The 24,176-nt window shown below is 41.5% G+C and overlaps 2 protein-coding genes across 5 annotated transcripts in view; one reads left to right on the top strand and one right to left on the bottom strand.

Moving 5' to 3' along the window:
- Positions 1-4,568, top strand: part of IARS2 (isoleucyl-tRNA synthetase 2, mitochondrial) — a 70,975-nt gene extending 66,407 nt beyond the window's left edge. For 2 of the 4 annotated variants that reach the window (XM_032649833.1, XM_032649850.1), the window contains 2 exons: positions 672-816; positions 2,016-2,538. In XM_032649833.1, the coding sequence (XP_032505724.1) occupies positions 672-816; positions 2,016-2,158 (288 nt within the window). In that variant the 3' untranslated portion in view covers positions 2,159-2,538. Of the gene's footprint in view, positions 1-42; positions 102-671; positions 817-2,015 lie in introns of those variants that run through there. The other 2 variants (XM_032649822.1, XM_032649841.1) reach the window with 2 other exon arrangements.
- The window catches only part of RAB3GAP2 (RAB3 GTPase activating non-catalytic protein subunit 2), an 87,810-nt gene continuing 66,417 nt past the window's right edge, over positions 2,784-24,176 (bottom strand). Inside the window, exons 25-35 of the mRNA XM_032609943.1 lie at positions 22,864-23,092; positions 20,405-20,578; positions 20,198-20,304; positions 17,749-17,815; positions 15,309-15,379; positions 12,807-12,842; positions 11,280-11,354; positions 10,754-10,972; positions 7,019-7,240; positions 6,052-6,210; positions 2,784-5,845 (exon numbers count right to left, since the gene is read on the bottom strand). Coding sequence (XP_032465834.1) covers positions 5,741-5,845; positions 6,052-6,210; positions 7,019-7,240; positions 10,754-10,972; positions 11,280-11,354; positions 12,807-12,842; positions 15,309-15,379; positions 17,749-17,815; positions 20,198-20,304; positions 20,405-20,578; positions 22,864-23,092 — 1,464 coding nt within the window. The 3' untranslated portion in view covers positions 2,784-5,740. The remainder of the gene's footprint in view (positions 5,846-6,051; positions 6,211-7,018; positions 7,241-10,753; positions 10,973-11,279; positions 11,355-12,806; positions 12,843-15,308; positions 15,380-17,748; positions 17,816-20,197; positions 20,305-20,404; positions 20,579-22,863; positions 23,093-24,176) is intronic.

Raw genomic sequence — 24,176 nt, 5'->3', positions numbered from 1 at the left:
GAATCTCCTGTTTTGTCATGAGCTGATTTTTTTTTCCTTAAGGAATTTTGTATTACTTACCTCACACACTCGTTTTGAAGATGGAAACTACAACAAAAAATGTAAGAGTGCTTATCAGATATCCAGATTGTGTGCTTCAGAAGAGCTCTGTGCATTACTCAGATTGTCACCATTGGTCTACACTGCTAAAAGCAGATCCTTGTTTAGATAGTATCTTAACCCCTCTCCTACTGTAGGAAGCATGATACAGGGAAGAAGTATGGGCTCTGAGGTGGACAGACCTGGGCTGGAACTGCAGCTGCACTTGCCAGGTCGGGAACGCCTGGCAAGTTAACCTCTCTGAGCAAGCTCTTCCTCACTTGTAAAATGGGGATGAAAAACACTGTAGCTGTTTTGTGATCATTACAAATACTGGATGGACATTTAGCCATCTAGCAAAGTGAAGTGCCTGGCTTACAGTGTATTCTCAATCAATATAATTGATTAGAAGTTTTTAGTTATTACCTTTTTATACTAGTAAGAATTGATTTATTTAATAGTATTAGCTCAGGAGGTAATGGTCCCAAAGGGTTCCTCACCAAACACAAGAACTTGCAGCATCTCTTCTTATAACCTGTTTATGGTAACAGCTTAATTTAGATAGATAGTAACTTGCAAATGCTCGTGCCCAGATGCTACAGGCTGAGGAGACTTCCAGCACCTCTCAGCTGAATGAATTAATGATGGCGTCCCAGACAACTTTGCTCTCTCAGGAACCACGAGCAGTGACTGCAGATGTCACTGAGCTTAGAGGGACATTTCTAATCAACCTAGAAGGTAAGAAGGAGGTGAGAGTAACAGCGGTATCTGGGGAACTGAATGATAATTATAGGTCATCTCCAGCTTTGCAGTGGACTACTTGTATTCTAAAGGCACATATACACTTGGAATACGGTCTTCTATGGAAGCAGTGTCAACAATGGTCAGGTTTCAAAACTAGCTCTCAAAGTGCCGTACCTGCCGATCTTAGGAACACGGGTAGGGGGAGGAGAGGGAATAAGTCATTGTCTCTGCACGTGAAGTCAGTCTACCTTACTTTGGTTGACTTTTGTGCCTTCTGTCCTTTGATACTTAGTCCTGCCCAGCCCTGCTACCCTTCCCCACTGTTGAGTCTAAAATTTCTTATTATGCTCACCCCAAATTAAAGTGTCATGTAGCCACTGTTAATGAAGAATCAAGGAAGTTTTATTGAACTCATTCCCACACTGATAGAAGCAGTTTGTAGTTATTTGTTTGATAGGGGATTTTGTCAACTTAATTCATTCTCGTTGATGGAAAGGAGGCCAAGTAATGTTAAGAGAGAAAAACATGCAGATATTTTGGGAAAAGTGATGCTGTCTGTGCTTTTCATAATAGCTTTTAGGTACCGGCAGGAGGTGGGAGGCGTCGGTTGAAATCTGAGGCCTGGCAGCATTGACCATGTAGTAGATTCTGGCTTAATTTGCTTTCAAAATGTTAATCTACATTCTCTGTGCAATGACTAGAAAATAGTTTTACTTCTTTACTGTACATTACCAGTCTGAGGTCTATTCATTGTGGAGAAGCTTTTGTTTCCTTTTGTCCAAACCAAGAAGTGTAATGTGGGGACACTGCCATTGTCAGTCTAATTTGGCTCTTTTAAAATTCTTAAACCAGTATGTAGCTGGAGAGGCAGTGTAATTTATCAGAACTGTACCCAGATGAAGAGCTAGGAGGCCTGCTCTGCCTGAGTAGATACAGAACTCAGTGACCTGTGGAAAAATCAGTCTCTCAGGGTCTCAGATTCCTCCTCTCTCCCCAGTCCATCAGGTTGTATATGAGTGCGTGAGTCCACTGTCTTGGCTGTTTATGTACAAATGTGCAAATGAAGCAGTATTTTCCAAGGCAGGAAGGAGGAAGCTTTGAAAAAGGAGCACCTGCCTACCAATTAAAAAATAAGGAGTTGTACAAGTTCAGTGGCCTATCAAAAATACTCTTCACGTGTTTTTCTTTCATAGGTGGTGATATTCGTGAAGAGTCTTCATATAAAGTAATTGTCATGCCAACTACCAAGGAAAAATGCCCTCGCTGTTGGAAGTACACCGCTGAGTCATCAGACACACTCTGTCCGCGATGCGCAGAAGTCGTGAGAGGGAAGTAACACCTCGCTGTGTGTTGAGGGCTTTCTGAGCAAGAACTTCCTGACGGGACTGCCTGGGGGTTTAGGTGGATTGTTCACAGCACTGCAAAGAAATCCAAGATTTAGGTAATGAGTGGAAGAGTAAGTGATAGAGGATGAGAGTCAGAGTTAGAGCTACAAGTTTTTTCTGTAACTAAATAAAAATAACGTGTATATACACATGGAAAAATATACCTATGCAGATGGATCCACAATGGACTTCCTCAGAACATAGACACTGAAAATGCTTGCCTACAAATGTGGCTCAGCAGAAAATGTTTTATATTTTATCAGTCTTCTTGACTCAGTATTTAAGTTCTATAATGTCTAAAAATAAAGGCCCCTGGGAAATTACTGACTGATGGTGGTGCAAAAGTTGTGAATATCCAGTAAAAAACCTGTGGTCTTGAAGGGGAATGGCAGAGGGGTGTCTCGCTTAAGAGATGACAAGAGTAATTTCACTCCGCCTTAACAGCACGCACCGACCTTTTCAGAACAGCTAGTTTTTGGGTTGCCTCGGAAGCGAAGACATCACCAAGTTTGTTATTCTCCTGTAAGAGCGGAAAGTATCTTAATACTTATATTTATAAATGTTAAGGAAACAACATGAAAGCTGAAAATTTATTTCACTAATACACATAAAAGTTCACTACAATGAACAAACACAGAAAATAGCAGTATATACAGAATTTGACTACTTACAATACATTACAGTAGATAATAGGGCATTTTATAAACAATTCAGTACTGGATTAAAATCTTTCCAAGGATGGTTAATTCTGTTTAGCAGAAATACAGCAAATCCATTCCTGTCAGGGTGAGAGAGGGCTTTCACTGTTGGTATCGAGTACTTTAAAAATATTTGTCCCTTATAAGTGAAATGAACCACAGCAACTGCTAAGTGAACTTACTATTCCAGGTATGCTGAGTGTTATTAAATCTGAGTTTTCTGTGATTTTGAACTGTAATCAATTTCTTTTTTAAAGAAAGCAATTTAAATTGAAGTGTTTACTTCGACCTTAGCTTAATTTTTATAACAAAGGTGAAACACTTTTCTCCATACCTCATTTTTCTTTTTGCAAAAGCATGAACCATTTAGAAGCTTGGTGTGCTATATTCCTCTTCATTTGCATTTATCCTGTCTCTTCTAGTTCTACATCTAAATATAACCTGTAATGTAGAATTTATGATTATTTGAACGCTTTTGTTTTCCTTTGCATTATACAACAGAATTTAACAAGGTATAAATGCCTATTTAATGTTCATGAGGAAAGGTGTATTGGGGGGTTGGCGGTGGGAGTAGATCTAAGAAGACACTACTCGCTGGTTATCGGTTTCCCACCAGTAACTGCAGTATGTGTAACATACCTGTTTCAGAAACTGTCCATTCTGTTTCGTTATTTGTGGCTCTTCATGGTTACACAATGCATACACAGGTATTTATTTTCCTTTCCTCTATCAGATTTATTTTAAAAGCCCTTAATGAAGTAGTAAAATATTTAACTGCTTTTTTTAACCATACAACTGAGAATTCAATTATAAAATTCTTTGAATGGCAAAGTTTAGGATTATAAATCTAACTAGAGACTCGATGTTATGGTTCTAGGAGCCATATTTCAGCTGATTAATATTCTCAACAATCCCCAAATTTGATTACATGTCCTACTAGAATAAGTTCAGCCAGTTTTATTATCTAAAATGCTTATTAGATACCGTCTCCCCCAAAAGTGATAACGGAATCAAAGTGACTATGATTTATTAATCTTTAAAAACGCCTGTAATTCCAAGTTTCTTTGACCAGCCTCCAAGGTTCATAACTACTTTCAGAGTATTTAGAAAAGTCACAGAAAGAACTAATCTTTCAGAATACACGCAAGTGACTATACAGAGCTAGAACACGTTTACGAGAAATCATATAAATGTGTCTGGATGGGGCAGCAGAGATCCCAGCAGAGGCTGAGAGGCTAGACCAGCCCGAGGTCGTTTTCAGTGTTTCTACTGCAGCGTGTGCCTCAATCAGACATACAAGGCCCTCACCCCACGTCCTCAAGACATCTGAAAATTAATCTTTCAAGATTTTATCGACAAATGAAACTAATTATTAAGTTTTAGACAGTTCTTATTTGGATGTGATCTCTTAGTTAAAAAGAATTTACACTGGGATATCCTCAAACATCAGACTTTTCCTTTATGTTCCTGATACAACGCCTCAGATTTGCACAACTGCGAGAGTTGGCTTCTTCCTAAGGAAGTGAAGAACAAACTTCGGTATCACAACGAGTTGCTGCGAATAACAACTGTGATCCAGGACGTGTCAGTACTCGCACTTTACGTATGGCTACATTCCAAAGATTTACCCTAATAAATACTTGGTGTTATTTGTGCAGCTCTTTACAGAGTTTTGGTTTACAGTTTTTTGGTTAATTTGGTTTTAATCAACAAATGATTATTCATTTGTCATTATTCAGCACTTGGACTGCTCTAGGCACTATAGTTGTATACTGTATACAACTATTAGTGGTATACAACTAATACAAAATTAGTTGTATTTATCCTCTCAAGCCAGCTGTGAGGTAGGTTCGCTAAAGCTGTAGTATCATCACTAAGCATTTTCTGTATTGTTCTTAAGAACAGGTAACATTACCAAATCCCAGAAGCAGACATCTCAAAACACTCGTAGGAAAAATAAAGTTGGACCTTAGATTTTTAGCATCTTTGCCCCCTTTTTTTAAATGTAAGTTTTACAAGATAATACATTTTTACAATTACCTGATGTGGATACAGCTTTGAATCTTGGCAAAAAGCAAATCTTAACTTGCATTTTAATTAATTTTGCTGTGTTGCTTGCATCTTAGATTCTGTTTTGGCAAGTACAGCAGGTTAAGCGTTCTGTTTGGTGTCCATTCTGATGAATATATGATCTTGAACCCATTATTCCGCCACAGGCAGGGTCATCCTCCTCTGATGGCAACAGCATAACCTCTGGGAAAGAAACCTGTCAGCATCCAGAGCTCCAGGGGGCAGTGCCGCAGTACGGGACCAAGCATGATAACAAAAGCGTTTTCCCAACATTTACTAAAAGGAAGTGGTGTACTTCTCTCATGTACTGGTGGGGACTATACATGAACACGTTTAAATTTAATTACAATAACGTTTTGAGTACGAAATGTAGAATGTTAAGAACATAATCTGTAAATTATAACCAATTTTAAATAGCAAAGTTTAACAATAAAGCTACTTAAGTGCTTGAATTAAAAATAAACAGTCAAACATCCGCAAGAGGAATTATAGTATAATTGATACTTGTTCGTATTTTATCATCAGTATTAACCAAAGGAGGGGAATTTAGCCAAGACTGCACTTTTTAAAAGTAATAATGTATTTTTATTTATTTTACAAAAGGAAAAAAACCATATTCCCTCCATAAAATTCCAGATCTTACTGTGTAAAATAACCATGCACTAATTCATATTATAGTCACACAATTTTAGACTGTTTACAGTAGATAAAGTGTCATAAAGGAGGAATAGCTATGGCTTCCACAGCTTCAGTGAGGTGGTAAGGCTAAACTATACTGCCCGTGGTTTTCTGGTAAAAGCTCATTACTTTATTTACTAGTTTAGCTGTTGTTGCAATTGGCACTTCTGTGTTTTGAAGATCCTGGGGGTTCTGCAAAATGGGACACAAAAATAACCCGTCAGTTACATACAACGGAATCGTCTTACTTGAACTTAAGCATTAGCCAGAGAGTAATTTCTCAATAAAAATGCTTTTCTTCAGAACTAAGTAGATTAAACTTAAATTTTTCCTCTATTGAAAATGCACATGAAAAAACATCCAGTGACCTGCTGACTCCTCTCACTGCCGGCACTTACCATGGCCTTCAGCCAGGTGCACAGCGTCGGGGGCAGCCTGGCAAGTAGCTCCAGCCCCTCCCTCGTCTGCGTGCGCAGCACCGCATGCGCCAGCCGCTGCCCTATCAGCACCAGCAGCTGCGAGGCCAGGACCTCTTTGTCCTGAACCTGGAGGATGGCCTGTGGAGATGAACGTGAACATGCAAAAGCTAACAGCTGGGCTTCCTTTAGGAAAGGCACCACCCGTGCCTAGTTCGATGCCTAGGAGAGGCTACTTCATTCCTGAGGTATGGCCATTTACACAACCAAAAGAAAGCCCAATTCAAACAGCATTTAAAACCCAAATTTCTTCTCATCATCTGACTTTGGCCGCCTCTTATCTCCTAATTTTTCAGTTCAGCATGACTACAGGAGTCATTTTCAAGCTTTGGGCAAAAGAAGGGATTATATTAAATCATGTCGTGACTAACCGTGGGCTATGAGACCTCCTGTGACCTGGTCCCTGACCTCAGACCTCGTGTTCTTTCTGCCTCTAGCAATGCTCCCCCGGTTTTCTGAGTGGCTGGGCTGCTTCTTACCCTTGGGGGCTCAGCTCTCATGTCACCTCTGACCACCCTATTATACTTCTGTTTATTCACATGGTCTTGTGAATTTTCTTCACAGCATTTACCACTCAGTACAGAATTGAGCCTGCTTCTCTGCTCCTACGAGTAGACTGTGGATTCTGAGGAAGGCACCCTGTCTGTTTTGTTTATGGCTCTGTCCCTCTGCATAAAACAGGCCCGACATACGGCAGGAGTTACACTAAACATTGACCAGAAACAGGAATCTGATTAGCTTGTATTTAATTCTCTTCACGTTTTGTGCCTAGAAGTTCTAACAAAAGAAGGAAAAGCAAAAAGCTTATTGGCAACTTTACACTGATTCTTTACTCGAGCTATCAATTTTAAAACTTGAGCCCAAATGACATTCACCGGGTGATTATTACCTCTTCTCCTAAGTGGTCAGCTCCATAGCTGTAGAGTTCCCCCACATAATGCCTCCTAACAACATCTTCACTAACTTGAAGGTGATGGGCCAGATCCAGGGCCAGCACTGGCCAATCTTGGTCTTTCCCAAAAAGAGTGGTCATGGCCTCATCTGAGGAGCCTTTGTCCTTCGTGACTGCATGTCGGGCCTGGACAGCTGCACTGACGACTTTCAATAAGAACTTGAAGATGGGCGATGGGCAAAGAAGGAGAGCAACACCCTGTTAGTATGTTTCATTAAAAATATGCAAATCCAAGTAATCGTTGACTTTCCTGTCAATTACTGTGGCTTTTCCATTAAAATAGTTACCAAAAAAAGGACACATATTTAAAGGGAAGTTAACTCTCAAGAACACCTTAGAGGTGGTCATCCCAATAACTGTAATTACCTGCTGTCGTACAGAAATAAAATTTGCATCCATTTCCCCACTAGGTAATAACTGGAATTGAAGTTAGGGGTCTTTGAAAAATGCGTTTTTTCCCCTAAAGAGAAAGAAGAGACCAAGAAAACTGATGAGTATGAAACTGTTATTCAGGTGAAAAAAAAGATTTAAAAACGAAGTCCATTTAATCAAGAATAACTCTTTGATCTTTTTTGTCTTTGAACAATAACACTTAATTCTATTCATTTAATTTTTATAACTATTATCTAGCGTGCGGTAGGCAGCCTTTAGGGTGGCCGCGGTGGTCCCCTCCTCCTGGTACCCGTGCCTTGTGTAATGCCATTCCCCCGAGGGGGTGCTGGTGACTCACTGCTAGTGAGCAGAATCAGGCAGAGATGCGGCAGGTCACTTGCAGGATCAGGTAACAAAAGCACTGTGCCTTCTGCCCTAGGAGCTCGTAATCACTCTCACTTACTCGGAGGGCTGCCGTGCCGTGAGCTGCCTTACGGAGTCACGCGTGTGGCAAGGAGCTGAATCCCGCTGGTAGTCGTGTAAGCCTGGAAGTGGATCCCCAATCCCGCCCCCGGTGGAGCCCAGAGGTGAGACTGCAACCCTGGCTGACACCCCAGCTGCAGACCTGCGAGAGACCTGGGGCCAGAGCCACCTAAACAAGACTCACACACATGCTACTCATTTGCTGTTTTCAGCCACTAAGTTTGGGGATCATTTGTTGTGCAATAACTGATAACTAACACATAGTATATACTCTGCATCCTCTTAATAAAACACTTGTTGAACTGTTTAAAAACATTTGTTTCCAGAGAACAGATCTGTTTCCGAAGAGTCAAAAAGGAATATCAGGAAATAGGATTTCAGAAGTCCCCAGGAAGGAAATGTAATACAGAGCAAAGAGCTGGAAGACCCAGGCTCTAGTCCCAGGCCCACCCCTTCCAAACAGGTCACCTTGGACAAATGACCCCACCATCCTGGGCTGCTGTTTTTTCAGGTCATGCCAGATATCACCTAAGGTACTTTCTAGACCTAATCTATGATTGCAGGTCAGCTGGTGTGACCGCCAAGTAGGGTGAAGCGACTCATCCTTTAGTGGTGAGAGACACCAGACTTCCAACGGCAACCCACCACACGTGGACATCACCGTTTGAAGGTTTTCCCACACACTCACCCACAGTCTGTTACTCTCTAGTTTCTACCCGGAGGTCTTAGATATAAGGGTCTATTCTACACCGGAGCCTTTGGATTAGGAATATGTGTGCACATTTATTATTTACTACATTCCAGACACAAAGTACTTCATGTTGAGTATGTCATTTAACCCTCACGACAGCCATGAGGTAGGCACTAGAAGAATAATGCTCAGTCTAGGAGAACTGAAATAACTCTAGCCGGTAAATGGCAGGGGTGGGATTCTGTTTCACCTGCCAAAACACCTGCTTTGGTATTTACACGTGAGAGTCACACAGCTGTCTCAGGCCATCCCCAGCACGATCCGGGTTGAGACTAACATCACCACTGTGCTTGGTCCAATTCTGGACATGTTTCTGGTTTCTAAAAGTAACTTTTTGAGGGGGGGTACTGAGCTAGGCCCTTTATTTTGGTTGCTTTAAAACAAAACAAAACTTTTAAGTACTTATTGAAATAGATTTCTTAAAACATACTATTTCTGCTTATATATACTCTCAGATTCAACACTTCCAAACCATTGTAAATGGGCTTCCTTGTAAATGCCATGCCCAGTCTCCCAAACTTGAAACTGGACTTAATTTTAATCCCCCCTCCTTCAGCACTGAACCTAGTGTGTCCTCAGGTTACTGACTCCTGGAAATCCCTTCATGATCTGTATTATTCTCCCCAGTCCACATCCTCAACAACTCCTGATTTCCAGTGGTTTCCCAGACTCTACTCACCACACCCTCCCGTCCCTTCTGCAGACCTCTGTCATGTACCTTCTCTTTATCACCTCCTTACTTATGAATGCATTAAACATTATTGGGCTCCTGTTATGTGGCCAGCATGGCACATAGACATGGGGATATGGCAAAGAGGTGGTCAGTTCAGGAAATGTAGACAAAGACTTTGAAGCGAAGGTGACACTTAAGTAATAAATGAATAACGAATAGGAGCTGACCATACAGAATAGTTGCCTGTGAAAATGGAACGATACAAACACGACAAGAGATGATAAGAATGTCTGCCTTCTCTGAGGGGTGGAGGGTAGTGAACAGTGGCTAGAGCACAAGGTAAGAGAGGAATGGACGGCAGAAAAGGTAAATTATGGGGTGGGGGAGCCTCCTTCCTCGGGCTCCATGTTTCCCCGTGGCAGGAAATACTAATACTATGCCAGGTCTCCCGCTCTCACTCGCTGCTGCCCAAGTGGACGGTGCCTTTGGGAGAAGGAACTGAGCTCTCAGCAGCGCCCTGTTCCCCCTTCTTCCAGGACGCAGTCTTCCTGGGGGAGCTCCGGCGCCAGGAGCCCGACGGGAAGCCTGCAGGGTGTCCGGGGGTGCCGGGGCTGTGCAAGAGCGGGATCATCGTTCACTGACACAAGCTGGGGTGGAGAAGCCAGTTGAGGCTGTGTTTTACGTACTGGCGTGAAACTAATACAACTGAATCTGTGTTTTGGGAAGAAAGCTCTGGCAGCATGGGACTGGGTGGAGGGAAACTGGAGGCTGCTGTACCACCCTAGGGGAGACAGTGAGGCCTGAGCTCAGGCTACAGTGATGGAGAGGGACGGACAGAAAGGATTTAAGGAAGAACTGATAAGAATGAACTTACAGTGACTGTGGGACTTGAAGAAGGGAAGTGAGCTAGCTGTCTCCAAGGTTGCTAGTTCACGCCCAGGGCACAGACAGCGACGTCACTCATCAACTGACCAAGCCAGCGAACTCGGGGGGAACAGCAAGTGGAGGTAAGGGTAGGTGCGGGTGAGGGTAGAGAGAGATTTTAGGAAGGAGGTATCTGCAGTCCACAGCACATGCCAAGAGAGGCGTTCAGTGGAAATACATGCCCCAAACTCTGGGGACAGGTCAGGCCTGGAGACACACAAGAGGGAGAAAAGGAGTGTATCCAAGAAGCATGTGCAGACTGAGAAGGGCAGATGGCTGAGAGGGCAGAACCCTGGGACACCAATATTTAAGGTAGACCAGAACAAGGAAGCCTGACAAGGAATAGGGGACAGAGACCGCCGTGACGAAGAATCCTATAGAAGACACACACAAAGGGCTGAACGACTTCGGTAAGACAGTCCTGCTAGACCCTCAGCTCCGAGAGGCTCCCAAGTCCTCCGAGGATTACCTTACTATCAAAGAGGGAGAGTGGCTTCACGGCCTTCAGAGAGAACCTCATGACGGCGTACAGGAGGGAGCACAGGACGGAATGGTGCTCCACCAGCGGGTAGTGGATGTGCCTCTGCTCCAGCGCCAGCTCCACTATGGAGACCGGTCCTTCCACGGCCAGCCAGGCATCCTCCGTGTCCAAGACGGGCACTTGCATTTCATCCCGGCTGACGTCTGCCTGGGTGTTTTGAGAAGGGAGAACTGTGTTCAGAATTGGAGAAATAACAGTTTGCAAACATCTTAATGAGCTTACAACCAGCAGCAAAGTACAAACACGTATTTCTCCCCACCTCTCAAGTTATAATAGTAAAAAAACAAAACCATAAAATCTAATTCTACTAAGGAACATCACTTTTTTAGGCTTAAGTCAAACCTTAGACGTGAATCAATGAAAAATAATCTCTTTTAATAATTCTTAAGTCCAATGACTTTCAAAATATTTGACACTTTAGAGACAGTTCAGAATGAAAATACAGCTCTTTTACCTCCATTAAAGTCTGAAGAAGATCCCAGCAACACCCAAGGAAAGATGTCATTGCTGTGTCGCTCATCCCCACATCCTGTTTTTAAGAAGGGACATAATTAGCTCCGGCAGCAAAGCTGCTAGTTTTTAATCAGAAAAATAAACAGAACGCACAAAAAAAACGCACCTATTCGACTGACTTTCTGCACTGAATAGACAGGTAAAGATTGAAAGTCAAGGCACTTGACTTTAATTCCTTTCTTTAGATTCAACTAATTTTAAAATTAGGCTTTAAAAAAGATGGTTTTACCCTCAACTTTTAAAAAATGTCTCTCTGTATTGGAAAGACGCAGCGGGGGTGGCAATCCCGCTCACATCTGGCTCGCTGAGGCATTTGCTAGCCAAACCATCACGGTGTGCGGTAAGATTCCTCTCGTGTGTGAATCTTAAAGTTCCAAGAAAACAGGCTTGGTGTGGTTCCAGAGCATCTTTGAGGGACTGAATTGAACCCTCTGAACAAAACTAGGATCCCCAAGCCAGTGAACTAAACACCAGACTGATGCTATGGCAACGAATCCTTCCTGAAGGGGCCTGTCCAAGGGCCACTGTGCTCACATGCAGTCTTTTTTTAAACCAAGAGCCAACAAATCCCTTACATCCCTAAGTAATTCATCCTTAAGGAATACAGCACGTGTGTGTGTGTGGTGTGTGTACACACATATATGAAAGGTAGTCATACAGCCACTCTCAAGAGCATACAGACGATTTCTTCAACAATGGAGATTTTTCAGGACCTAAGGGCCTATAATGGCTGGGTTCCTGTGTCCAAGTATTTATTAAGATATTTGTAATAAGAATATTTCAAAGTTTTTTTTTTTTTTTTTTTATGCGTTACGCGGGCCTCTCACTGCTGCGGCCTCTCCCGTCGCGGAGGACAGGCTCCGGACGCGCAGGCTCAGCGGCCATGGCCCACGGGCCCAGCCGCTCCGCGGCACGCGGGATCCTCCCAGACCGGGGCACGAACCCGCGTCCCCTGCATCGGCAGGCGGACCCTCAACCACTGCGCCACCAGGGAAGCCTATTTCAAAGTTTTGAGCAAACGCTAGCACTGTGAATCACTGACCTCAAATATAAGCCCCAGTATCCATGGACTGGAACATTACTGAAGACTATTTGTACAATAGCTATTAGATAAAGTAGATCAAACTCACTACTCATATGGAATCCACTTCCATTATAAATTCTAATTTGAAGGACAGCAAAACTAGGCAGCAGTGGCCGCATGTTATCCTCCTGTCCACAGTCCAAAGTTGAAGACATCTTGGCAACTTAGTTTCAACATACTATCTGATAATCTGGAAAGGTAAATTAAAATTGGCCATAGTTCATGACCAGTTTCCTTATTAATATACTATTCTCTTTCCATTTTTCTTATCTCCCGATGCGTCATCAAAATGGTTAAAGGCAGAGTTCATCCCCACAGTTAATAAGGTACTACATAAAGTGCAAAATTAACAACTACACATCTAGTTAAGGGAGATTCACTTACCCTTCGGCATAACCTATCCTTTGGTGCTTTTCCAACCTGAGACAAGAGGACATAAGATGCTGCATTTAATTAATAATTTAAATCAAAAGGCATTACCATGGTACAGGAAGTAGAAAGTAACCAAATTTAAAAAAATGTAAACGCAGCTATGAATAAAGGCAGTACTAATTTCATCAATTAAACATTGGTTCTACTCATTTATAACACAACGCAACTAACTTTGTGGTGGAACTTAAAAATATATTATGAAAAATACCGGGCTCACAAATAATCCTATTCAAAAATACTTATTTTTGAACTATTAACTAAGAAAATCTCCAAAACTCTGGTTCCCACTTTGCATAATCAGATTACTGCACTACCTTAAAACCTAGAACCAAACTCAAGGCTACGAATAAGCAGCAGCTAAGAATTCTGCTAGTTGATGAAGACACACAATACGAACCTTTAAACAGTCAGAAAGAAGGAAGAACCGTCTAAAGCAGACAGAAGTTACGTTCCTGGCTCAGAAAATCAGCTGGTGTCCTTATTCAGTAAGTAATTAGTGAGATTCAACTGTATACTTTATACAGGGTAATAAGTGGGAGATAAAGGTTCTGCCCTTCAGGAACATTACTTGATAAGACAATTCACAGGAAACAGTGAAAATGAAAAGGACAACAGACTCTTCGCCTCATTACCTCTCACTGCGATTACTGCAATGGCCTTCAACCCCAATTTCAACATACTTCACTCTTGCCAGAATCGTTTTTTAAAGATGCAAATCTGAACATATCATTCCTCTGCTTAAAACTGCCCCCACGTCTTCAAGATAAAATGACAGCTACCATTTACTGCACCCTCGCCAGCTGTGCCAGGCGCTATGCTAAGTAGTTTACACATGTTAGAAAACCCCAGATCCAGGGCCCACACAGGAAGTTCTCACGGTTGGCTTCCTGCTCCTTTCTATATAGCCTATACTTCAATCAATCAAAGCTACTTGCAGCTCTCTGAATCCAACATCCTATCTCCATCTCCAGGGACTTTTTGCTGGAAACATTTTCTCCTCACCCACTTTTTACTGATTCATATATACTCATCTTCCAAAATTCAGCCCAGAAGCCTTCCCTTGTCATTTACTTCCTCTTCCGAGTTCCAAGAGCACCCTGTTGTCTGTTTACCATCTTTCTGATTGTGGGTTCTTTGAGGGCAGGGGCTGTGACTTCTATCTCTGCAACCACAGAACCTAGCACAGTCCTTGGCACATAAGAGACACTTATAATAAATATTTGTTGAATTGAATGATCCTAAACTCTCTGCTTCCTGGTTCAGGGGACTGCTTAAACCCCGAGTTTTGAGAGTCAGATGGGACAGTGGGTATAGAATGCTGAACATCTGTACACGGTAACACAAACATAGAAAAGGCTTTGTATTATTAGTCTCTCAAGACGGTGGTCAGAGGTGAAATAGAACAGTATCATAAAGGCCAAAAGGAGTGCGTTTCAAGAAAGAAGCAGGTAAGTGGGCAAGAAAGATGAGCGCACAGGAAACAACTTACAAAAAAAGGTTACCAATGATTTCAAAGCACTTTCTAGAGGAGCCATGGCCTATAGGGGGTCTGAGCTGGAGTGCTGTTTTCCGTTTAGGAATGTCTGTCATTGTACATTTCAAAGACCATGTTGTCATTATAGTGGTAGTTCTCCTGACATCCACTTGACTGCTGCCATTGTAACCGACATTCTCAACTGGCCTGTAAAGCACAATGACAAGGGCCCTGGCCACACTGCTTGAGGCCCAAAGGCTCCCCTCCAGTACGCCAGCAGCTTCTCCCACCAGTTGAGTTATAGGCTTACCTGTTAGGTCTGTTCCGAAATCTACTTATGCTGGTTGTACATACTGTAATTAAGTAACTGATGAAATATGAACGAGGAAAAAAGGGAGTTCTTTATGTGAATACTGTGTTGACCCCTTTAAAAAGATTTATGGAGGAGAGTAGCTAACTCCTAGGTCTACTGGATTAGATACAGAGGAAACAACTACACGACTAGGGGATAAATTATAAAAATCTAAAGATTTTGCACTCAGATTGCATCATAGCTTTAAAGAAACAGGATCTAGAAATCACAGGCAATGCTTTATGGGTGAGGTTAATGTAGGAAAACCTATGGAAAATTGCAATCGACCCTATTCAGAGAAATTATCTTGGCCCTACATCCAAAGATTGGCGAGGAATTGTGCATTTGTATGTTTTAATTTAAAATAAAGTGCAAATCCTTGCTTGAATCGACCACTGGTCCTAATCACTTGGGTTAAGAGGCTTTTACAGGACATTACTCTCTTTCAAGGATTTGGGCTCTTCAAGTCATCATCATCAAAAGGCCAGCACAGCTGAGCACAAATAAAATGTAATGTCAAATAAAAAACAGTCTAACAAGGCTTAATGTAAATAATCTTTCTTATATCAGTCAATTATTAAGGCAGCCAAATAAACAAGTCGGTACAGGAAATTTACAATTACCTTACCTTATCCATCAAGTACGTAGCAGCAGAAAACCTTTTAACTAAAAATGTGTTCCACATCATCAGTGCGATGCCTGGACAACAAGTAAAATAAAGCAGTGACCAGAATGCTTCTATATTTTCTCTTTCATCATATATAACAAATTGCTCTCTTCCTTAAGCTTATAAAACTATCTGGACTATTTATTTAGATATTATTTCTTATATCTTATGTAATAAAATTAATAAAAACCTTTATCTTTAATAAAAATCAAAACTGGGCTGCGTGAGAGGATATCCAAATGGCCAATAAGCATAAGAAAAGACTATGTCATTAGTCATGAGAGAAACAGATTAAAACTACACAGAGATAGCTTTACACAACCAACAGAAAGGCTAAAATTTTTTTATATGACAACACCAAGTGTTGACGAGGATGTGGAAACAACGAGAATGCTCATACACTGCTGGGGGGATGATAAATTGGTAAAACCACTTGGAAAACTACTTGGCAATATCTACCTAAGCTAAGTATGTCTACCGTGTGACCCAGCAATTCCACTGCAGAAACAGTCACAAAAATGTGTAGAAGAGAGGCAAGGACAGCTTTATGTGTAACAGCCAAACACTAGAAACAACCCCAATGGAGTTTTCTAATATGTGACCACTAAATAACGTGAAATACAAAAAAAGTATTAAAAAGCAAAACAAAATACAAAAAAAACTATTTTTAAAAAACCCAACCAAACAAAAAATCTGGGCTTTACATGTCCATATACAATAAACTGTGGCACTGATATTAAATTTCTGTAACAGCTGACAGGCAGTGTAAACATGACATTTCACATGCTGTATTATTACCCACACAGCTGGTTCTGTATCTAGGAGTGAGGTCCTGCAGAGGAAGCCAGGAAGCTTACTCAATGCACAAATTGGGTAAAGTTTTTTTTTTTTAATTGAAGTATAGTTGATTTTCAGTGTTGTGTTAGTTTCAGGTGTACAGCAAAGTGATTCAGATGTATATATTCCTTTTCAGATTCTTTTTCCTTATAGGTTATTACAGAATATTGAGTATAGTTCCCTGTGCTATATAGTAGGTCCTTGTTGGTTATCTATTTTATATGTGGTAGTGTGTATATGTTAATCCTGAACTCCTAATGTATCCCTCCACTGACAAATTGGGTAAAGTTCTAACTTGAAGAAACACAATTTTTTTCAGTAAGGATAGAATATTCTAGAGACAATATTTTCCAAATGAGCCACTTTAAATCGTCTTTTTTCACCTTTGGAAGAAGGTAAGAGCTAAGATATGAATATATAAAATAAATTTTAAGTTCTTATCATGTAAAATGAGACATTTTAGAATTTCTGCAATTTGACCTCATACCACCTGCAACAAGGTTTTACAGGAGAGGTAATAAGTAGCTTCTCTAGAATGTATCACAGAGACATAAAGGTGATACCTCCCCTTACCTGGACCCAAACCTAGTCTCACCACTTAGTATTTTATTAACTTCCTATCTTAGTATCTGACTAGTCTAGTACTGAGCTTCTTGATTAATTCATAGGGAATCTCACCTATCTATTAAATGGAACCAGCAATCTGGTGACAATTTTTCTACAATAATTTGTAACATTTTTTTCAAGGAGACATCAGCAGTCCCCGTGGTACAGCAGCCAATGGAGAATACTCATGTTTATCAAAAGAAGCACAAGGTGGAAGAGATAAATTAGGAATTTGGGATTAGCAGATACAAACTATACTATATATAAAATAGATAAACAACATGGTCCTACTGTATAGCACAGGGTACTATATTCAATATCCTATAATATCCTATAATAAACCATAATGGAAAAGAATATGAAAAAGAACATATATATGTATAACTGAATCACTTTGCTGTATACCAGAAACTAATACAACATTGTAAATCAACTATATTTCAATAAAAACGTTTTTTTTAATTGATGCAGATACTGACACAGACAATTCATTTTGTAAACAAATGAAATAAACTTAGGTTATTGATAAATACAAAAAAAAAATGGAGAAGAAGAAGAAGCACAAAGTAGTTTGTAGGGTACAGTATTATTAGGCTTTGGCTATCTAACTTTTTCATCAGGAATTACAGTCCTGAGCAGACCATTCTTCTTATCTACCTGTGAACTACAGAGGGAATCAATAATTCATGCATAATATTCTCCTTACTTACACCTAGGAATAGTCATCAGTGTGGGAAACTGATTGGTGGGGAGAGAAGGTGATAATTAGTGCCAGCCCCCTCCTCCTTTGGGGACAGCCTTTTTTCAAGCAGTTAAAACAGCCAGTACTTTGCACATAGCAATACACAGTAATGTGTTAGGTGGCAGGACTGTCAAGGAAAATTTTAACAGGATGTGAATTTAAGAGACTTGGCTCTTTGGAATGAAACAGTTACGTTTTTAACACCTGTTTACTTACCATTCTGAACATGTGCATTAAGAATGTGCTCCAAGTGTTCTATTGACCTAACAAAAAAAAGTGCTTCCTTACATAGAGGGAGCAAAAAGAGAGAAAAAAGATATTATTTAATAGGTGTTTCAAATACAAACGGAGACTTCTTACATAAATTTCCACATAAAGTTACCCAAGAATGTTATACTAAGAACACAGAATTATTAGGGAAGAAGTAATTTTGCATAAGATAATGTTAATGGTCGCTCTTAAATTTACATCATCTATATAATGATCGATTCCTAGGACATCTGATTCAAAATTTACTGTGGTTTGTACATCATAGCAGTATTCTCTCCAATAAATACTTGAATTTCACACAGATATGAAAGCAATAGGTTTACTTTCTTTGCAAATATCATTCATTCTTCAAAAAATGTTTATTGAGCAACTACTATGCACCCGTCTGCTGGAGGCACCAGAGATACTGTCATGAACAGAACAGAACCAAATCCTTGCCCTCCCTGAGGTTATGCTCTAGTGAGGGCGCTAGATAATAAATATGATAAGTAAATTACATAGGTTGTTAGTAATAAGTGCCAAAGAGAAAACATTAAGCAGTGAAGGGAAATAGGAAATAGCAGAGGGGATGCTGGAAATTCAACTATTTTTAATCAAGGTAGTTTACGTATGAAAACGCAAATATGGTATGTAAAACTGATGAAATTATCTGAATGTTTGCTAAATAAATTTGTGGCCTGGGGGACTTCCCTGGTGGCGTAGTGGTTGGGAGTCTGCCTGCCAATGCAGGGGACACGGGTTCGGGCCCTGGTCTAGGAAGATCCCACATGCCGTGGAGCAACTAGGCCCGTGCGCCACAACTACTGAGCCTGCGCTCTAGAGCCCGCAAGCCACAACTGCTGAGCCCTCGTGCCACAACTACTGAAGCCCGTGCACCTGGAGCCCGTGCTCCGCAACAAGAGAAGCCACGACAATGAGGAACCCGTGCACAGCAACGAAGACCTGACACAGCCATAAATAAATTAATTTAAAAAAAATGTGTGGCCTGTACAATATTAAACACATCACCTTTGCTAATATGGTTCAGAAGTTCCCCACAAGTAATTTCGACTGTTTTGAGCCTAATAAAGCTGTGTGTGTAAAATGGTGGAATTGGGATAGGGGCTGTTGAATGGGACAAGGAGATAAATATTTAAAAGGAAAAGAACAAACAAGAAAAATGACCACTAAACAAACATTTTAAACTGACCATTATTTTAAATGTTAGACCTGAATCTGGAATTAATTCATTCAGATTTTAGAAACTACTGTGTCTCTGTTCTGGTCCTAACGTTCTTTTCTCATGCGGGAAAAGTATCCTGTATAGGAGGAGCCTGAATACGTCCACCATTCAGGCGGCAGGGCAGTCAACCGGAGACGGCGATGGGAGGCGTATCAAGAGACCCCCTACCCTAAAATCATCTTTTGGTCAAAGTTTAACTGATCAAAGACGATTACTTTGTTTCAAGCACTTACTTTTAAAATGTCTTCCTTTAATATGAAAGTGATTACATGTTCAAGACAACATTTTTCTCAGGGGAAGGAAAACTATTGTTATCATTAATATATTAGTGTGAATTAGTTCATCAATGAGATTCTTCTTCAAAAGTACAACCTGATATAAGGACAATAAAGGAAAGAATTTTGATTTGAGAAGGTTAATTTACCAGAGTACTGACTAAGGAAGCCTATGTGAATGACTGTGCAGAGAAGAGAAATACGTGTCATGTGTTTTTACATCTTATCTTATCCTGGTGTCAACCCTGAAGGACTGGCACCATCATTAAAAAAGGGTGTGAGCAAAAAACCAGGTTCAGTGACTGGGCCAAACCCAGACACCTGTCTGGAGTCATCAAGTCCAGGCCTCCAGCTCCAGGCCTCGGGCCTCTCCCTGCACCGCTTCCAGACTGAGAATGCCTGCGAGCGAGGGCGGCTGCTGGAAGGGGCAGAGAGCGATGCCCAAGCGGAGAGTCAGGGTGGCATCAGAGTCTTCACTCTGGTTTTTATCATGATGACTACAGTACAATACGAAGAACTGTCTATAGGTAGATGCTATCTCACACAGACAGTCCAAAGGAAATAAAAAATACACTCATCACAGTTTAACCAGGAGTAGGGCAAAACACGCTGGCGTTAGAGAAGCTTAGGCTTGAATCCTGGCCCGACTCAGGCAAGGAACCTGACTCCTCCGAGCCAGTTTTCTCTTCTCTAGAGTGGGGATAATGATGACACCCACACTTCACAGGTTTATGGTGAGGATTTTGAGAGAGGGTGTATGAAAAGGGCCTGGCACAGCTGCTGGTATGGAGACATTCCAAAGGGGAAGAAGCTAGTGTTTGTAAGGGACTGATGGAAACAGTCCCATGTACGTACAGCATGAGCACAAAACAGAACCAACACTAAAGTGGTGACGTACCTCCGGATCTTTATTCCACTGAACAACGTACTCCCAGCAGCAATGTGCGTGCAGCACGTCCAGCTCGAGGCTACACGGAAACTGCTTGTAGGCCAAGTGCAGCAGGTCTGAAAGTCAGAGGAGAGCGATGTACTGCTCCTGCCTGAAGGAAAGCTCTGCCCGCCTTCTCTATGCCAGATTTCATGTTTCCCCGTGTTTACGTCTTACCTGGGATGGCTCCCAAGTCCATCTCCACCTCTGACACCTCAGATAAACCTCTGTTAATACCTTCTTTGGGTTCATCTGAGTTTTCTGCATCTCTTTCTTTATTAGCCAGTTTTAATACTTCAGGGCTGACATCCTGTTTAAATATCCACTTGGCTACACTGTCTGCAATGCCACCTATAGTTTGGAGACACGAAAGGAAATGAAAATTGGCAGCATTTGCCAAAAGGAGCCCGTACAGCACAGGATCTGAATGTCTCCATGAAGATCTAAGTGCCACGCTGTTTTCAGCCTGAAAGTGACCCCAAAGCTATGAGATTTTTAGGTGTCGCCGCCTACCACTCATGAACAAGTGGGTAGGGCAAGTGGGATACTGGATGAGGGCAAGTGGGATATTGGATCTCTAAGGGCATCTTTATACTCTTGTAAAAGGTTAGCTAAATATTAATGCAGATGCATATATAAGTCTGTATACCACATACCTTCAAAGTCCACAAATTCAAAATGCACTTTATCGGACATAGATGGAGACATGGATACACGTTTCAAACGCTTTCATTTAAATGCAAGTGAAAACAGACTGATTAGCAGGATACTTGTGTCTAGGTTTCTTAGGGCAAAACACTACTGTTAATAGTCAACTGACTTGCCTATATGGAGTATTTGGGGGCAAAATTTAGCCATAGTTAATTAACAACATGATGCGGTACCATATTTCCGTCATCAATATAGTTTAGGAAGTTATAAATTATAAAAAACATTCAAGATGAAGAGTCCCATTACCTAAAACAAATAGAATCTTCTGTCATAAACCAAAACATTTCCTCTCAGTCTTTCTTCCTATTTTGATTCAAATATAAACCTTTTGACAAAAAGAACGTGAAATCATAATTATCAGTGGAAATATCAATAAATGAGAGCTTCTAAATCATCTGATAATTCCTGTTCCAGGATCAAGGCCCTGATCCTGTTGCTCGGGTTAACATTAAAATGGCGTTCCTACATTTTCACCAGGTGGTAGCACGGAGTGCAGTGAGTTTACAATTAAAAATGTTCACAAGCCTTCTAATGAATGAAAAAACGAGTTACCTAAATAAAAACTATAAATACCAGTATTTCTAAACCCAGACATGTAGTCACTCTGGTATCAAAAGCCTGACAGAGCAGCTGGTAAGGAGAGGGTGTACGCCACAAGAAACTCAAAATTTAAGATGCCCGTGATCCTGCAAGATAGAAGCCAAGGAAGCCAGTGACTCCGGGACAGTAGAGAGTGGTGCATTGGAAAAGCGGTATGAAGTTCTGGGGAAGTTAGGAGCAAGAAGAGAGAACCTGCAGTCAGTGGATCATGAGAGGTTTCGTGGAGGGAGGCAGCATTTGAGGAGGGCCTTGGCATGTGAGTAAGATTTAGGGCCCACGAGCGGGAGCAGCTCGGCCTCTCAGACCCAGAGATGGGGAATCACAGATGTTCTGTGAGAATTAGAATCTAGCAACAAGCAAGCAGGAGGTGGACATGAGCTGCATTCCAAGGTGAAGGTCCGTGGGGAGCAGGCCTAAGAGTTTACACTTTGTCCCACAGCAATTTCTGAACTTCCTAGTCCCAATTTTAGTCCCTTAAACCAGTAAAAAAATTTTTTTTGTGTGTGGTATGCGGGCCTCTCACTGTTGTGGCCTCTCCCGTTGCGGAGCACAGGCTCCGGACGCACAGGCTCAGTGGCCATGGCTCACGGGCCCAGCCGCTCTGCAGCACGTGGGATCTTCCCGGACCGGGGCACAAACCCGTGTCCCCTGCATCGGCAGGTGGACTCTGAACCACTGCGCCACCAGGGAAGCCCACCAGTAAAAATTTTTGACAAGCCAAAAGGACTTTAGTTTATGGGTTATATTTATTGATAATTACGGTATCAGAAATTAAAACTGAGAAAATGTTTAAAAAATTTTATTAATTCATTTTAAAATAAAAATAATAAACCCATTACATGCTAGTATTTTATGAAACTAATTGTATCTGCCAAAGCAAAACAAGATATTTAGTGAGAAGAGTGGCACTACACTTTTGCAAATCTCTGATGTCTAGCTTGGATCTGGACTGCCCAAATCAGCTTTGATATGCTATCCACTGTGATCTGATGTTTTGGTTGAGGTGTATGAGGAAGATCTGGCCTCACATAGACATGAAGTTGGAAAAAAAAGAGGAGTGTGACCACTCTTTGAGAACCGCGGCTTATTTTCTAAGGCGAGGGGAAGTAGCTGGTGGTTTCTGAGCAAGGAACTGACAGGATCAGACTTGGAGGAGATTAACTGAGAAGAAGTATGTGGTGGGTTATTTATTTTTTAAATCTGAGTGTATTTCTCCTTCCTTATTCTTTCAGTCATTTCTATAAAAAGCAAACCCCAAAATAGCCCATAACCATAAAAAAAAAAAACGTATATGGATACAGATGCTCAAATAAGCTTCAGGTTACCTTTTCCTCCTTCTAACAGCTTTTTAACAGAAAGCTTCGGGAGCGGCTCAGCCTGCAGCGATGATGCTTTGGAGGTTGAGGCATTCACTTTGCTATGAAGCAGAGTCTGAAGAAGGAGACAGTCCTCCAGCTGTTTCAGCAGAAGTTTCCAGTACTCGGTGTCAAGGGAAAGGGCCTCCCAGGAATCAGTGAGGGCCTCCGAATCAGTACCCGAAACTGTTTGGGAAAACTAACAGAAAATGCACAGGTGATACTCTGGCCAAGATTCTGGATCTACATTAACTTGAATGAGCTTTTAACTTGAAAGCTGATGCGTAGTCAGGATACATCACAAAGCAATACACAGATGGTGTTGCACAAATATGACTACTTGGCTGGATGGAACATGAGGGTCAGGAGTAGCCTGGAGATTTAGGGCAACGATGATAGAGTCGGGGCATTTACGAACAGAACAGCAGTGAGGCCCCTGATTCAGCTAGCACGCACTGCAAAGGTTTCAGGGCCATCCCTACGAGAGCCGCAGCTTTTTCTGTCAGCACCAGGATACTGACAGTACATTCCTCAGAATGTACTCGCCAACATAAAAAATGTGTCTCAAATTTCTCTCTCTCCATTAGTATAAACATCTTAAGCCAGTCATATTAAAGTTAGCCCATAAACTACTGAGACTGACAATGTTGAGTGAACCTCTACGGACCTATTTAAGTATCTCATCTAATTTAATGCAACATCCCCCTAGAAAAAATTATTTGATTTACCATGAGATATAAGGGATGTTAATTAAGTCTTTTTCTTTTCTTAAATAAATTTCAGTTTTCAAGAGATGGGGAAAAGCCACAGAGCAGAAGGTCAACAGGAAACTTCCATTTGAGTCATTTAACACTCTATGCCAAAACCACCTTTGTTTATAAAAGGGGGGCATAAATACAATTGTAGGACTTCAGGGCCGCAAGAAATCTGAGAAATGATGCCGTCTAACCCTGATCCTTCTGGACGAGGAAACTGAACCAGGACCCGCCTTCTAAAGGCACTCACCACAGATCACCAGCTGACGGCGGAGACCAGATCTCTGCCCTCCGAATCCAGTGCTTTTCCCGTTACACCACGTGGAGACTAAGTTCAAGTATGCATGTCATCGGAATAAACAAACTAAGGACAGCACCCTTCACCCCCCAGAGAGACAGAAAAGGTCCTGCTGGACACACATGTCAAATCCTAGATGTCGCACAACACTGAAGACGATGCAGCCCAGAAGGGGAAGGCGGCCCGGGAGCCAGCTGGAGAGGTGCCCCCCACCTACAGAGCAGCCCTCT

This window comes from Phocoena sinus, chromosome 1, assembly GCF_008692025.1.
Source record: "Phocoena sinus isolate mPhoSin1 chromosome 1, mPhoSin1.pri, whole genome shotgun sequence".
Lineage (NCBI taxonomy): Eukaryota > Metazoa > Chordata > Mammalia > Artiodactyla > Phocoenidae > Phocoena > Phocoena sinus.
Note: the sequence above shows the minus strand (reverse complement) of the source record. Positions and strands in the feature narration are given on the sequence as shown.